At 45.9% G+C, this 15,366-nt stretch overlaps 1 protein-coding gene across 1 annotated transcript in view; it reads right to left on the bottom strand.

Annotated features, from left to right (window-relative positions):
- The window catches only part of LOC117518808 (chondrolectin-like), a 78,783-nt gene that overhangs the window by 15,973 nt on the left and 47,444 nt on the right, over positions 1-15,366 (bottom strand). Inside the window, exon 9 of the mRNA XM_034180049.1 lies at positions 111-207. Within this exon, the coding sequence (XP_034035940.1) occupies positions 111-207 (97 nt within the window). The remainder of the gene's footprint in view (positions 1-110; positions 208-15,366) is intronic.

Below are 15,366 nucleotides of genomic sequence, written 5' to 3'. Positions count from 1 at the left end.
AGAGTGTGTTTGTATGTTTGTGTTTACAGCCTGTTTATTTTTTTAATTCAGTACATCTGTACTTTTTTTGACATGCATGTTCAGTTTGGACTTTTGTGTGTGTGTCTTACCTTCTATTTACCATCTGAAAACAGCATGTCCCAGAAGCCACCAGGATGAGCAGCAGCAGAGGGATTGTGGGAATTATCACATACACCAGCAACATGCCTACAAATGGAGGGTTGACCCAGAATGGCAGTTACATGCTAAATCAGGTCCAAACTCAAACATCAAAATACCAAGAACTTTGAACCCCCAAACCAAATTTGTAACCTCAAAACAACCCTAAAACCACCTTTACACAGGGACGAGGTCTGTCCACCGATCCTTGTGTGGTCATGAAATCATATTGAACGCCGCATGACACCACAGACGCACTCAGCTGCCACCAGGACATTACAAGGTCGACTCAGTATCCTCTCACAAACCGCCACAATCACAATGGTCGCCATGAAGTATGGAGCTGCACCTGATTTCCGAAGGAGAGTCTTCAAGCCCAGAAGACTCACAAATACCACATAAAAAGCACCTCACAGAGCACCCCATGACCACCCGACAGGAGCGCAAAGACCAGCTTGTTTTCACCGCGGCAACAGCAGATTGTCCACTGACACATGACGGAGTGGCGTGAGTTTGAACGTGAATGCAGGAATAAAAAAAGTGATATCATTTCTGTATCATGCAAACCCGTGCAAAAAGACCAGGGCGGTGTGTGGAGATTTTTATGAATAAAGTTAATTTTATAAAGTGCAAAATGAGTTTCTTGTCAGCTGATGTCCACCGAGTTCATCAGAAAGTTTTGTGCTTGTTCAAATCTGAGCGATCAGGTGGAGAGATTTGTCTTCTACTTCTCCTGTGGCTGATGGTTCATTCTGGGCTTCTGAAAACTCCGTCAATTCAGGACAAGTGGACATGAAGCTCGTCTGTCTCTGAAAGGACATGCCATGTCATACAAGTAATCTGAGCCCTGATTACTGTTATGGTGACAACTAACTAACTAAAAACCATCCCCACGGAGACAAAACTAGTAAATAAAATGAACCCTTTTCCATGTTTCTGTAGGTGAACATTCAGTTTGGATCATGTGTACATGTTTTTTTGTGTTGTTTTGTTTTGTTTTCGCTGCGTGTTCTGACAGCACCGCCATGAAAACACCACACGTGGAACGTTTAGTATATAAGTAGATACATTAAGTTCATTGTGGGACTAACCACAGTTTGACCTTTTTTCCTTTAATTGTAGTCTGAGCCCCAGTCCAGTCAGAGGAGGACAAAGTGAGAACAGGACAACAGTCATGTGACTTTTTTCAGTCCCTGCAAAGGTTTTTTTAAAAAATCTGTTTTTATTTTTCATGGCTGTCATAAAACAGTCCAGTGAAAAGTGTTAATTTTCCAACAGTATCATTTTTCTGCAGCTTTATTACACCGTCCATGAATGCCAGAGAAACACACATATTTGCTTGTTTTGTTCTTTCTCTGTTTATATCTCTCTCTGGGTATCTGTGAGGGAGTCCAATATTTGGAGCCAGATTTGAATTGGGACTATCTACTTTGATGTTCTTTTTGATGTCATAAAAAGCCCTTCTTGTCCTCGTCTCTCAGGTCCTTTTGTGTTCTCGGACCGTCTGATCCAGGAAGAAATGATATTGGTGGCTGGACACTGGGTCCTTTTTGAATATCATCATTTTTGTTCTAGTTAGATTCATGGCGAGGTCCAGGTATTGGGAGAAATTGCGTCGAAGGTCAAGTTGTTGTCCTTCGTTGGTTGGAGACAGCAACACAGGTCATCTGCCAAAAACAGCTTTGGTTTCTGTGTCCAATAGAGTGACGCCACGGTGCTGCACAACTGTTCCAGTGATTTGGACATTCAATTGATGTGATGTGGAGATGAGTTGACTCAACTGATGTCCCTGTCTGACCTCCTGCTTTGGGGAAAGACATCTGTGTGTTTTTTGCCCATGGCTTAGGGCCCACCACACTCAGCAAGAATAAGCACGAATGAAGCCAAATCAGACTGAATGAAAGTCAACACACATTCAGGAAGTGTCAAGGTGCAGTCAAAAAACAACGGACAACATTCTGACAGAACAGTCGGGCACAGTCGCAAGGCCAGCCCAAATGCTGAGGTGCGTTCGAGGTGGAAAAATGTCGAACGGCGTTTCAGTGCAGTCTGACTGCATTCTAAATACTGGAGACAGCACCCCAACAGATTTGAAACAATCTGATCATGGTCGGGGGTGAATTCATAGGGGGCCACGTAACATCCAGCCAGAATGGTCCTCCTTCTCAACAGCAGCGCCACAGCTACAGGGTACAATTCTCATCAACACAACATCATTACAAAGGCCATCATTTAATGGCTGTATACCGTATCAGCTGGCAACACTAATATGTATTTTGAGATATAATATCGTGTTGAGATCCATATATGTGAGATGGGACTAAATCCTACAAAGTGGACCTATTACTCTGATTTGATCAACAAAAACAAACATAACTCAAGTTCTTGTTCGACACGGTGGCAACACTTATTCATGGACAACCACCTGTATGTAGTTCCACCCTCCTTTACATTCGCACAAGATTTCCTTGATTACTGCGAAGAGGAAAATAGAAGACATTAGGTTAAACATATCCCAACATGCGTTATCCAGCCACTACACCCTGCTAAGTGATGTAGGCGCCATTACTGAGGTATTACCTAGATTACAGAATTTGACAGTATCTCTCCTCGGCATGCTGATGAAACTCGTAACATCAACAAAAAGCACAACCTGTTTATTTGATCCTATACCAACAAAACTGTTTAAGGACCTGTGGTCCACATCGTGGGCCGATTGTGCTGGAAATTATTAATCTTTCTTAACTTCTGGATCTGTTCTAAATGTTTCAAATCTGCAGTGATTAACCATTACTTAAGAATCTAATCTTGACCCTAGTGTATTGAAAAACTATTGGCCGATATCAAATCTATCATTTTACTCTAAAATTCTGGAAAAAAGTGGTGTCATGGCAGCTCTGTAGACTATCTTACTGAGATAATCTCTTGAGCCACTGCAGTCTGCTTTTAGAAAATATCATTCCACAGAGACGGCTCTCACTAAAGTGGTGAATGATCGTCTGCTTACAATGGATTTGGACACCACTACAGTTCTGTTGCTGTTAGATCTCAGTGCTGCAGTTGATACAGTGAGACATCGGCATCAATTTGACCAGTTAACGCTCAGGGCTCGGCTCATGTGTCATACATCAGACTGACAAAGTGAGGAACCTGGGGTAATTTTGAACCTACATTGTCCTTTGACCTCCACATTAGAAATATTATGAGACTCTGCTTTCTTCCACCCTGCAAAATATAGCGAAGATTCGTCCCATCCTGTCTATGGCTGATGCTGAGACCCTGATCCATGCATTTATCTCTTCTAGATTGAGACTACGGCAATGTTCTATTTTCTGGTTTGCCCGCAGTGCAGCATTAGGGGTCTACAATTTCCTTCAAAATGCTGCAGCCAGTAGTTTTGACATGAAAGCAGAAAGTTCGACCACATTACACCCATTTTTGGCGTCTCTTCACTGGCTTCCTGTCCCAGTGAGATCAGATTTTAAGGTTCTGCTACTCGTCTGTAAAACTGCTCATGGACTGGCACCTCCCTACCTAGCTGACCTAATTAAACCTTACGTACCGCCCGGGCTTTGCGGTTCTCAGGGTGCAGGACTACAGTTGTGCTCAAACGTTACATAACCCTGGCAGAGTTTTTGCTTTTTTTTTTGGCCATTTTTAAGAGAATAGAAGGACAACACAAAAACTTTTTTTTCCCCCACTCATGGTTAGTGGTTGGGTGAAGCCATTTATTGTCAAACAACTGGTTCCCTCTTTTTAAAATCAAATGACAGGAGGAACTACCCAAATGACCCTGATCCAAAGTTTAATCCCCCCTGTTCTTAATACTGTGTGTTTGCCCCTTTAACATCACTGACAGCTTGAAGTCTTTTGTGGTAGTTGTGGACGAGGCTGTCTGATGGTAAAGCTGCCACTGAATATGGTCTTGGACTTTATTACATTTAACATCTACTTTAATTACAAAGAAATACAAACAGTATGGCACTTTATAGTAAATCTGCATGGAGTAGACAGTTCTCAAAAACTGAGTGACTGTGCAAGAAGGAGAAGAGTGAGGAAAGCCACCAGACAGTCTCTCTGACAGCCTCTCCTGCCGACTGCCAACACCACAGTGGTGACGAAAGCCCCGCAGCGAACTCCACTTCCTGAGGGTGCTCAGGAGAAACATCTGGAGGAGAAGCGTGCCTGGTGTTGTTCTACAGAGCCAACCATCGAGAGCATCCTGACATACTGCATCACAGCGTGCTACGGGGGGTGCTTAGCAGCAGACAGGAGAGTGCTGCAGAGGGTGATCAAAACGGCCCAGGGGATCACTAGCTGCTCTCTGCCCAGCCTGGAGGACATTGCCAGCAGTGGACTCCACTTCCTGAGGGTGCTATGGAGGAACAATCTGGAGGAGAAGCTGCTGGTGTGTTCTAAGAGCCACCATCATGAGCACCTGACGTACTGCATCACAGCGTGGTACAGGGGGTGATCAGCAGCAGACAGGAGAGTGCTGCAGAGGGTGATCAACCGGACCCAGGGGGTCACTGGCTGCTCCTCTGCCCAGCCTGGAGGGACATTGCCAGCAGGGACTCCACTTCCTGAGGGTGCTCAGGAGGAACAATCTGGAGGAGAAGCTGCTGGTGTTGTTCTACAGAGCCACCATTGAGAGCATCCTGACGTACTGCATCAAAGCGTGGTACAGGGCGTGCTCAGCAGCAGACGGAGAGCGCTGCAGAGGGTGATCAACACGGCCCAGGGGGTCACTGGCTGCTCTCTGTCCAGCCTGGAGATCATTGCCAGCTCTCGCTACCTCAGCAGTTCTGCCAGCATCAGCAAGACACAATCCCACCCCAGCAACCACCTGTTTGACCTACGACCCTCCAGCGACGGTATAGGTCAATCAAAACTAGGACAAACAGACTTAGGGACAGCTTTCTCCCAGAGCGATCACTGCACTGAACAATAACAAATCACTCTAATCCGCACCTTCAGGTTTCTTGTGGCAATATCTGTAACCATGTGCCATATTCCCATGCACTATGATTCCACAGTTGTATATATTCTTGTTTACATTTTACTTGGTCCACATTTTATTTTATTTTACCTTATGTTTGCATTAATTGTACATATATTGTAAAAACTTTACTGTTAAATTTTACTATCTTTCATATTGGCTAAAAATTACTTGCACCACGGAAAGCACACCTTTTTGTAGTTGCACTCAAATCTCGTTGTAATGCAAATTACAATGACAATAAGGCGATTCTGATTCTGATTCGTCTGAATCTGAAGACACCCCGACAACCCAGGAAAGTTATGGCTTATGTGGCTGTGATGGAGAAATTGTGCACAGTGCAAGCTTTGCATTTTGCATCACTACTCTTAGCTTCATAGTGGAGGTAGAGCAGAGAAGGATTTTCTTTCACCAAAACAGATCAAATCCAGGCCTGCATCTCAGATGTACCTTCTAGCAATTTGTAGCTAAACTTTCAGGTCTTCTTTTTAAGACAAATCCTCCTCTATACTACTTCATCATGAAGATGGATAACTGGTGATACAAAATGCAAACATGCACTGTGCATAATTTCCTCCATCATAGCCATGTAAGCCTATAACTTCTTCTGGTTGTCTGGGTATCTCGGTGGCTTTCCTCACTCTTCTACTTCAGTTCAGATGTGTGCGCGGTGCCCCACGGCGGTGTGACAGAGTGCCTCGCAGCACAGCGTCTGAAAGGGCTGTTACAGCCATATTAACATTATAATACAGATACAGATGTACCTCATGAGATGGACTAATAAATATATCTGTCATACGATGTGTAGTACAGCTGTGACAGACCGTTCAGATGCGCGCTCAGCCCACAGCTCTGGGACACATGGACTTCACAGCGACACACGGTGTTTTCAGTATGATTGTGCAATGTTTACGTCTACTTCACAATATGAATGCATCCCGAGACTTTGCACATTACAATATTCCTTTGCGCACCTCGAACAGGACATACCGGGGTGAAGTGCGGCTCATCCTGCCACAATCAGGACATGCCGGCAGGAGTTGACGTGCCTGTCCATGGCGACTTGCCCTCCAATGCGATCAGACTGTTTCGAATGCTGTTTTGACACCATGAGAATATTTAGAATGCAGTTAGAGTCCACCTCAATAGCTGAGGGCATGTGCTCAACATTCAGGGCCTGGCTGCACAACTGTTGGAATGCACCTAAACACTTCCCAAATGTGGGTCAGCTTTCCATTCTGGCTCATTTGGCCTCTAGTGTGACGGGGGTATTACAGTGCACCTTGTTGCTTATGTACATGACTTTATGATGTCATATGTTTTTTGCTCCAACCCACTTTCCAACAGTTTGGAAGGGTTGCTGTTGACACAGACTCCACGGTCCTATTAGGCTCACGTTTGTTATCAGTCCTTGGTTCCACATATTGGGGAAGATCCGGAGCTCAGGACAATGTTAACCCTCTGGAGTCGAATGACATGCCCTCATGTAAAAAGTCACATGACCTAATTAGCGGACGTAACCCTCAATCTGCCGCACTCTGAGGCTCCCTTTTAAATGTGTGTTGATCGTGGAGACTTCACCTTTTATAATACTTTTTAAATTACAGTAATAGGCCTCGTATAACTTGACTTATGAGTATTCTTTTACACCATGCATTTTCATGAGATGAGATATACTTTATTGATCTCATAGTGTAGAAATTATGTTTACACTCCAATTACTTCAGACAGCAATTAGTCCAAAATTATTACTTGTTTACCGTAATAATGGCACACATCAGAATTAAAGACAGCACATACACATTTGACATTGTTTATGTGCACTAAGTTTGAAGAAGTCCGTTATCCAAATTGAGGCAAGTGGGTGAAGGTCTCACAGCAACCCTGAGTTACGCCACTGTCAGCTTGGGGGGAGAACGGGGACCTGCCGCACCTAAAACCGTGCCGCACCCGCAGAAGGGAAGGGATGACATGAGCAGAAGCTGGAGTGGAGGGTGTGTGATGGGGTAGGAGGGGGTGGGGAGAGGGAGTGGAGCATGCTTTAGTCCTGTGAAACAGTTTATTGTCTTTGTGAGTTGAGATAAGAAACAGCCAAATGTTCACCAAGGCCAAAGACATTCCTCTGGAGGAAAACAGCAGGGCAATTTGTCCTTCAGGCTGATAAGCCTGCTGTGTTGTGGTTTGAGCAGTGAAAAACACTTTTTACACCTTCACTTGAACAACCAAATCCCAATTATGAATTAAGAATATTCCCCACCATCCGAAATCTTCATCTGCAAGGCGCGCATCTACTCCAAGATGTCATCCAATTTGCGTCTGAGTTCAAGAGTCATCGCAGTCTGAGAATGCATTGCCTTGCCCACCTCGTTAATCATGACGGACAAGCGAGGGGCCGTGGTTCTTGATTCCGCTGTCTTGCCGATTTTCTGGTAGATCAGGGCAGCACATAAGCCAGAAAGTACCAGCCCTGCTACCATAAGACCAATATGAATAAATCCTCGATGTCCTCCACAGAGAATGGCGCAAGCACACGCCACGACCCCCAGAAGTCGAGAACATAGCCTGCAGGATACGTTCCATCTGGGCAGGTAGGATCCCCCGGTCCTGACCTTCTTGTAGAAAAGATGGTGACAACAGCGTTCAGAGACCAGCTGATCAATTCCATGGTTAATCCAACAGTAGTCCAACTGGAATGATTTCAGCCTCAGAATCCTCACTGTCTGTTCATGAATATTATTGTCATTTTTCACTGCGTGTTTATGTACACACACACAGCCAAAAGGATAATTTCCTTCTCTACTGCAGCAGCGACAGCAGTGGGAAGAAATATGACTCCTTCTTCCTCATTGGTTGGCTGGCTCGTGAATTTTCCACCAGTCAGAAGTCACAAATCCCACGTGTGTTCACTAACCTCACGTGTGTTTAATCACAGCCCGCCAACCCCACGTGGGTCTGATTGTGTGGTCGCTTTCTCTTTATTACTGGTGGAAAGCATGTGTGGGTAGTGTTTTGTTGTTGTCTGTTTTGTTTTTTGTAAAAATGAGGCATTTTATGAATGTGGAGAAAGCGCTTCAATTAATTTTGAACTGGAGGAAGACGGAGTGCGCAGTGCGTCGTCAGAGTCTGAAACAGACAGTGAGGATTATGGTGCTGAAAGAGATGATCCCTCTTCTGTTCTGGAGGAGCAACCAAAGCAGGTGGATCCACCAACATGCGCACAGAGATCTGAACAGGGGGCCAGAGCGTGAGCGCTTCTGTTTCCAGATCCAGATCTCCGCTTGGATGCGCAGCAGAGACACGCGCCAGTGCTGACTGCTGGAACATGGAGGAGGACGCAGACACCGGTCCAGCAGTAAGCAGATTTCAGCCTCAGAGAACACCAGGAGTTAAGGTTGACATACTTTCCACCCAAAGTCCAAAACACCTTTTTCTTTTTTTTTTTTTACAACTGATACAATTAGAACAATTTGCACCAACACCAATAAAATTGCTGCAAAAACAAGGCACTAGGGATCGGGATTGGCTGGTGAAGCATGGTGGACACAAATGCAGGACGCAGGTACACAGCTCAGTGGTGGCAATCCAAACCCGGACAGTACTCCCCCTCAAGGGCCACCCCCCTGACGGCCCAGGAGCAGAAGGGTGAGAAGTATGAAACTCACGAATAAGGGAGGGATCCAAAACAAACCGGGACTGCTCCTTGGGGCCATAACCTTCCCAATCCACCAAATACTGGAAACCATGACCCCGCCACCAGGAGCCCAGAAGGCACTGCACCGTGAAGACGGGCCCCTCATCCACTAACCGGGTTGGTGGCGGGGGATCGGCAGGCAGGCACAAAGGGCTGGACCATACAGGTTTCAGGTGGCTGTCATGAAATGTTGGGTGAACCCTCATGGACCTTGGAAGGCGGAGACGACCAGAGACAGGGTAAATGATTTTGGATACCGGGAACGGACCAACGAACCTGGGAGCCATTTTCCAAGGCACTCCTCGCAGTGGCATGTGGCGTGTAGAAAGCCAAACCTATTGTCTTGGGGTGTAGGAGGGCGCTATCAACCGTTTGCAATCTGCCACTGTCTTGTATGCCTGTGAAAACCGCAGTAAGGCTTTTCGGGCCCACTCCCAGGTTGACTGGCAATGTAAGATGAATTCCAGAGCTGAAGGTACTGGTGAACATAGATCTGTGGAAGTAAACAAGGATGGTTGATGACCAAAAACCACATGAAACGGTGAAAAACCAGAGGCAGGATGAAGGAAGACTGTTGTGGGCTAGTTCAATCTATGGTAACTGATAGGACCAAGAGGCAGGACATTGAGAGACCAGGATTCAGAGACCCTTTTCAAGGTCTTGGTTGAGACATTCTGTTTGTCCATTAGCTTGGGGATGATAATCGGATGTAAGGCTGGATGTGACCCCAAGAAGACGTCAGAACTCCCTCCAAAATTGTGAAACAAACTGAGGACCCCGATCAAAGACAATATCCTGCGGTAACCCGTAAAGCCTAAAGACATGAGTTAAAAGAGCCTTGGCCGTTTCCCAGGCTGAGGGGAGCCTAGGCAAAGGTACAGAATGAACCATTTTGGACAGATGATCCACAACAATCATAATTACAGAGTTGCCACTAGAAACTGGCAACCCAGTCACAAAGTCAACAGAGATATGTGTCCATGGTCAGACAGGAATGGACAGAGGTAACAGGGCACCTGCTGGAGGGCGAGTGGAGGATTTATGCATAGCACAAACAGAACAGGCATTAACATACTCTCGGACATCAGATAACACGTGTGGCCACCAAAATCTCTGCTTTAACACAAACATGGTACTCTGGATACCTGGATGACATGAGAATCGACTATCGTGTCCCCAACGGATTACCTCACCCGTAAGAGGAGTCGGAACGAATAACTTGCCAGTGGGACAGTCCGAGGGAGCTGGAGTATTACCTAGCACTGACCTTACTTGAGGTTCAATATTCCAAGTAAGTGCAGACACAAAATAGATTTCAGGAAGGATAGTTTCAGCACTAGGCGTGGAATCAGAAGACTCACCGAGGCGGGAGAGAGCGTCTGGCTTCCAATTCTTAGACCCTGGATGATAAGATAACATGAAATTGAACCTGCTGAAGAATATGGCCCACCTGGCCTGTGGAGCGTTAAGCCATTTCGCCGTGCGGAGATAGGCTAGATTTTTATGGTCGGTCCAAACAAAGAAAGGCAACTGTGCCCCCTCCAACCAATGGTGCCACTCCTCCAAGGCCACTTTGACCGCCAGCAGTTCGCAATATCCGATGCTGTAATTTCGTTCAACAGCCGTATGTTTCTTGGACAAAAATGCACAGGGATGTAATTTGTTGTCGCAGGGCCTTGTTTGAGAGAGGATGGCCCCAATACCAATGTTGGATGCATCGACTTCGACCACGAACTGCCGGGCAGGGTCAGGAAGGAGAAGCACGGGGGCTGTTGTAAAATGATGCTTTAGGTTCTGGAACACCTCCTCGCATTCTGGGGTCCACACAAAAGACCATTGTGAGGAGGTAGCATTATGCAGAGGAGCTGCGATAGTGCTGAAGTTACGGATAAACTTACGATAGAAGTTGGCGAAACCAAGGAACCTCTGAACATCCTTACGGCTACTTGGAAAGACCCAACCACAAACCACTGCAACCTTAGCAGGATCCATCTGGATCTCCCCCTCAGAAATTACAAATCCCAAGAATGATACTGTGGAAAGGTGGAACTCACATTTTTCGGCTTTGACAAAAAGCCCGTTTTGCAGAAGAGTTTGGAGAATGGTCGGGACCTCCTGTATGTGCGAATTTCCAAATCAGGTGAGTAAATGAGAATGTCATCAAGATAAACAAAGACACATTTGTTAAGGTACTCCTGCAGTACATCATTTACAAGATTTTGAAACACAGCAGGAGCGTTGGTAAGAACAAACAACATTACAAGATATTCGTAGTGGCCTGTGGGTCTACTAAAGACTGTCTTCCATTTGTCCCCTGGGCATATGCGTACCAGGTGATACACGTTCCGTAAATCCAGCTTTGTAAAAACTTTGGCTCCTTCTAGGAGTTCGAATGCAGAGGATATAAGTGGTAAAGGGTATCGATTTTTGATCGTGATGTCATTCAGTCCTCGATAATCAATACAAGGGTGGAGGGTCTTATCTTTTCTCTCTACGAAGAAAAACCCGCCCCTGTGTGTGAAGACAAAGGATGAATCAAACCAGCTGCGAGTGACTCCTGAATATAAGTGTTCATAGCCAGACATTCTGGTGCAGACAGAGAGAACAGCTTGCCCGGGGGGGGGGCAGACCCCAGGAGAAAGTCAATAGCACAGTCATACTCACGGTGGGGTGAAAGTGATTTAGCCTTAGCTTTGCTAAAGACTTCAGCGAGATCACGGTAGCAAGATGGGACCCCCTCTAGATCTGACTTAATTACACTTGATGGTACAACAGACTTTGTCAGACAGGAATCATTACATGCAGGTCCCTATGACTTAATTTTACCCTGAGACCAATCAAGTTGTGGTTTATGGTGTTGAAGCCAGGGATGCCCTCAGTATTGCCACATGAGTCATTTTATCAAATATGTGGAAACTAATTTGTTCAGTATGATTTTCAGGGTTGGTCATACGAACTCGCGGCCATCCACAGCATGAACCGCCAGAGGGCATGATAGCCGGTGCAATTTAAGGTGGAGGGACCTGGCGAGAGATGACAACATAAGATCAGAATCAGCTCCGGAATCAATAAACACAGGGTTGGACAAGGTAGCATAAGCAAATTTAAATTCTGCAATAAGAACATCCTGTGAACATTTGAGCTCTGACTCACCCACACTACAGATCTCAGCCTCACTGGGGCACCCCTTACAGGACAGTGTGTGAGAACATGACCTGATCGTTCACAGTAATAACAGAGTCTCTCTACATGGCATCGCTCTCATTCTTCATTGGAGAGACATGCTCCTCCCACTTGCATGGACTGTTCAGTAACACCGGAAGAGGCGTAGATCCATGTGTGACTGGGGGTAGAAGGCCGGTCAGCCATGGAGGCAACCCATGGAGCGGGATGATGGCAGTCCCAGTGAGGACGGTCAGATAAGTGATGATCGGTTCTGATCGCCAGTGCGATCAACTTCAATCAACTTTTTTCTTATATAGCGCCAAATCACAACAAACAGTTGCCCCAAGGCGCTCCACATTGCAAGGCAAGGCCATACAATAATTATGAAAAACCCCAACGGTCAAAACGACCCCCTATGAGCAAGCACTTGGCCACAATGAGGTCATCAAGCTGGAGTACCGGTTGGTCATCACAGACTTCGTGGACTGGTGTGAGCGCAACCACTTGTGTCTCAACACCAGTAAGATGAAGGAGATGGTGATCGACTTCAGGAGGAAACCACCACCTCATCCACCAGTGAACATCCAGGGGGAGGACATAAAGACTGTGGACAGTCTCAAATACCTGGGTATTCACCTCAACAACAAACTGGACTGGACTCACAACACTGACGCCCTGTACAAAAAAGGCCAGAGTTGCCTCCACCTCCTGAGGAGACTGAGATCCTTTGGAGTGAGCAGGCCTCTGCTTAAGACCTTCTATGACTCTGTCGTAGCCTCTGCTCTCCTCTATGCTTTCGTTTGTTGGGCCCCGGGCAGCACAGCGCGGGCGAGAAAGAGACTGAACAAGCTGGTCAGGAAGTCCAGCTCTGTCCTGGGCTGTCCTCTGGACTCTCTGGAGGAGGTGGCTGAGAGGAGGGTGTTAACCAAGCTCAAATCCATCATGAACAACTCCTCTCACCCTCTGCACCAGACTGTAGTGGAGCTGAACAGCTCATTCAGTGACAGACTGAGGCACCCTCAGTGCAAGAAGGAACGATACCGCAGGTCTGCTGCTGTCAGACTGTACAATAACACTGTGAAATAACCACACGCAATAATATGTCCACAAATCATGTGCAATATTAATATGTCCACAAATCATGTGCAATAACAACTCGTTTACAAATCCCTGCACTAATGTCACCTTATCACATCTAAACTCCATTTCACATATTGTAAAGAAGATGCTCCTATCTCTATGCTCCTATCTCCCTTTCAATCCCAATCATGTTTATATATATTCGTATGGGTGTATGTGTGTGTGTGTGTGTGTATATATATATATATATATATATATATATATATATATATATATTCTATTTCTACCTCATTTCTTATGTCTTGTACTGTTACAAGTATTATTATTGCTTATCCTTGCACATGCTGTTCGATGAACATTTTCCTCTACTTGCACCCACCTTGTGTGTTTTCTTAAGAGCTGACGTAACATGTGAATTTCTCCTCTGTGAGATCAATAAAGTTTATCTATCTATCAAGATTTTCAGGCAGGTCCACTGTGATGAGCAGACTTTGGATGCTGTCGTTCAGGCCCTGGAAAAACACATCCTGGAGCGCCGCGGGATTCCATTCACTTTTTGTGGCCAAAATATGAAAATCTATGGCATAGTCAGCCTCCCGGCGATTGCCTTGCTTCAGCTTCATCAGCGCCTCATGCCCAGGAGAGGTGTGTTGGAATACCTGCTGCAGAGAGTTGGTGAAAGCTGCGAGGGAGGAGCAATATGGCGAATTGCAGCTTCACCCAGCTGTGGCCCATGCTGCTGCCCGGCCAGTCAGGTGAGTGATCACGAATCCTGTCTTCGCCTTTTCAGATGTAAACATTGGTGACATTAATTCGAAATGTAACTCACACTGTGTGATAAACGCTTTACGTCCCCTGACTCTCCAGAAAATTGCTCAGGCTGGGAGAGTTCATTAAAGACATCAGAGACAAGTAAGGAAGCCGGGAATGGTGAGGTGGTGAGAGCCTGATGCTTCATGGTAGACAATAGTTACGCCATCTTAAAGCTCACAGAGGCCATGAAGGTGTCTTGCCGTTTAGCTAGTGCGCTAATACCAGAGTTCAGAGCGGCAAGCTGGTGCTCCTGTTGAGCTAGCTGCTGGCTGTGGTGGTGTACCACCCGCTGGAAAATGTCTGCATCCGCTGCGTCCATCGTGGGCCAGATCAATCTATCAGGATTGGCTTGTGAAGCAGGCTGGACACAAATGCAGGATGCAGGTACACAGCTTAGTGGAGTAAAAGCGTTTACTTGGTTCGTTAGCTGGGGTTGATACACAGACAGACAGTCCAAAAGAAGCAACAGTAACAAAATCATCAGGCTTAGGTGTGGTCGAGGTACACAGGCAGGTAATCAAAAAACACGATAAAGCAATCAAGGCAAGGCAAAAAACACAAGGAACTGAGCTGGAAAGAGGCAGAAGGCACATCGATCTGGCAAGGGACAAGGGCAAACAGTGAGGCTTATAAAGCACCCAAGAACAGGTGTGTGGAGAAGCTCCCAGAACCAGGGTGTGGTCAGACAGAGAAATACCCATCACCAAGAGCCAAGAGAGAGATAAGAAAGAGCAGGACAGAGAAAACCTCAGTAGAAAGACAGAGCAAGAGAAAGACAGATCATAAAGACAAACCAAACTAGACAGTAAAACAGAACACAACCTAAATGGATCCAAAACCTGACAAAAAATACAACTGGACAGACACTGAAATGGAAGATCTGAACAAATTTTTTGGACTTCTGATATGCATGTCGTTGGTGTCACTGCCAAGTCTCCGGGACTACTGGAAACAAAATAATATTTTGCCTGTGCTCTTTCCAGCGAAAGTAATGTCCAGAGACAGATTTAGATCGATATTCTGGAACATCCACCTAAGTGATCCAGATGAGGATGTAGAAAATGATAGAAAACAGGGAACAGCAGGTCATGACAAACTGTTTCAAGTCAAACCGCTTTATGATGACATCCTCAGTGCCTGCCAGGCTTATTAACACCCGAGGAGGGAGCTGGCAGTGGATGAAAGGATGGTGGCAATGAAGGTAAAAACTGGAATGACTCAATATTTGAAGGACAAGCCAACAAAATGGGGCATGAAACTTTTTGTTTTGGCTGTTTCAAGTAATGGCTACACACTCAAGTTCACCATTTACACAGGCAAGACTGTGACCACAAGTGAGCATGGGCTGTCATACGATGTGGTCATGAACCTGATCCAGCCATCCTCGCTTGGTACTGGGTACCACATTTACATGGACAATGTTTACACGAGTCCCAAACTGTTCATGGATCTGGCTAAC

The sequence above is a fragment of the Thalassophryne amazonica genome, chromosome 1, assembly GCF_902500255.1.
Source record: "Thalassophryne amazonica chromosome 1, fThaAma1.1, whole genome shotgun sequence".
Taxonomy (NCBI): Eukaryota; Metazoa; Chordata; class Actinopteri; order Batrachoidiformes; family Batrachoididae; genus Thalassophryne; species Thalassophryne amazonica.
This window is presented reverse-complemented; position numbering and strand designations above follow the sequence as displayed.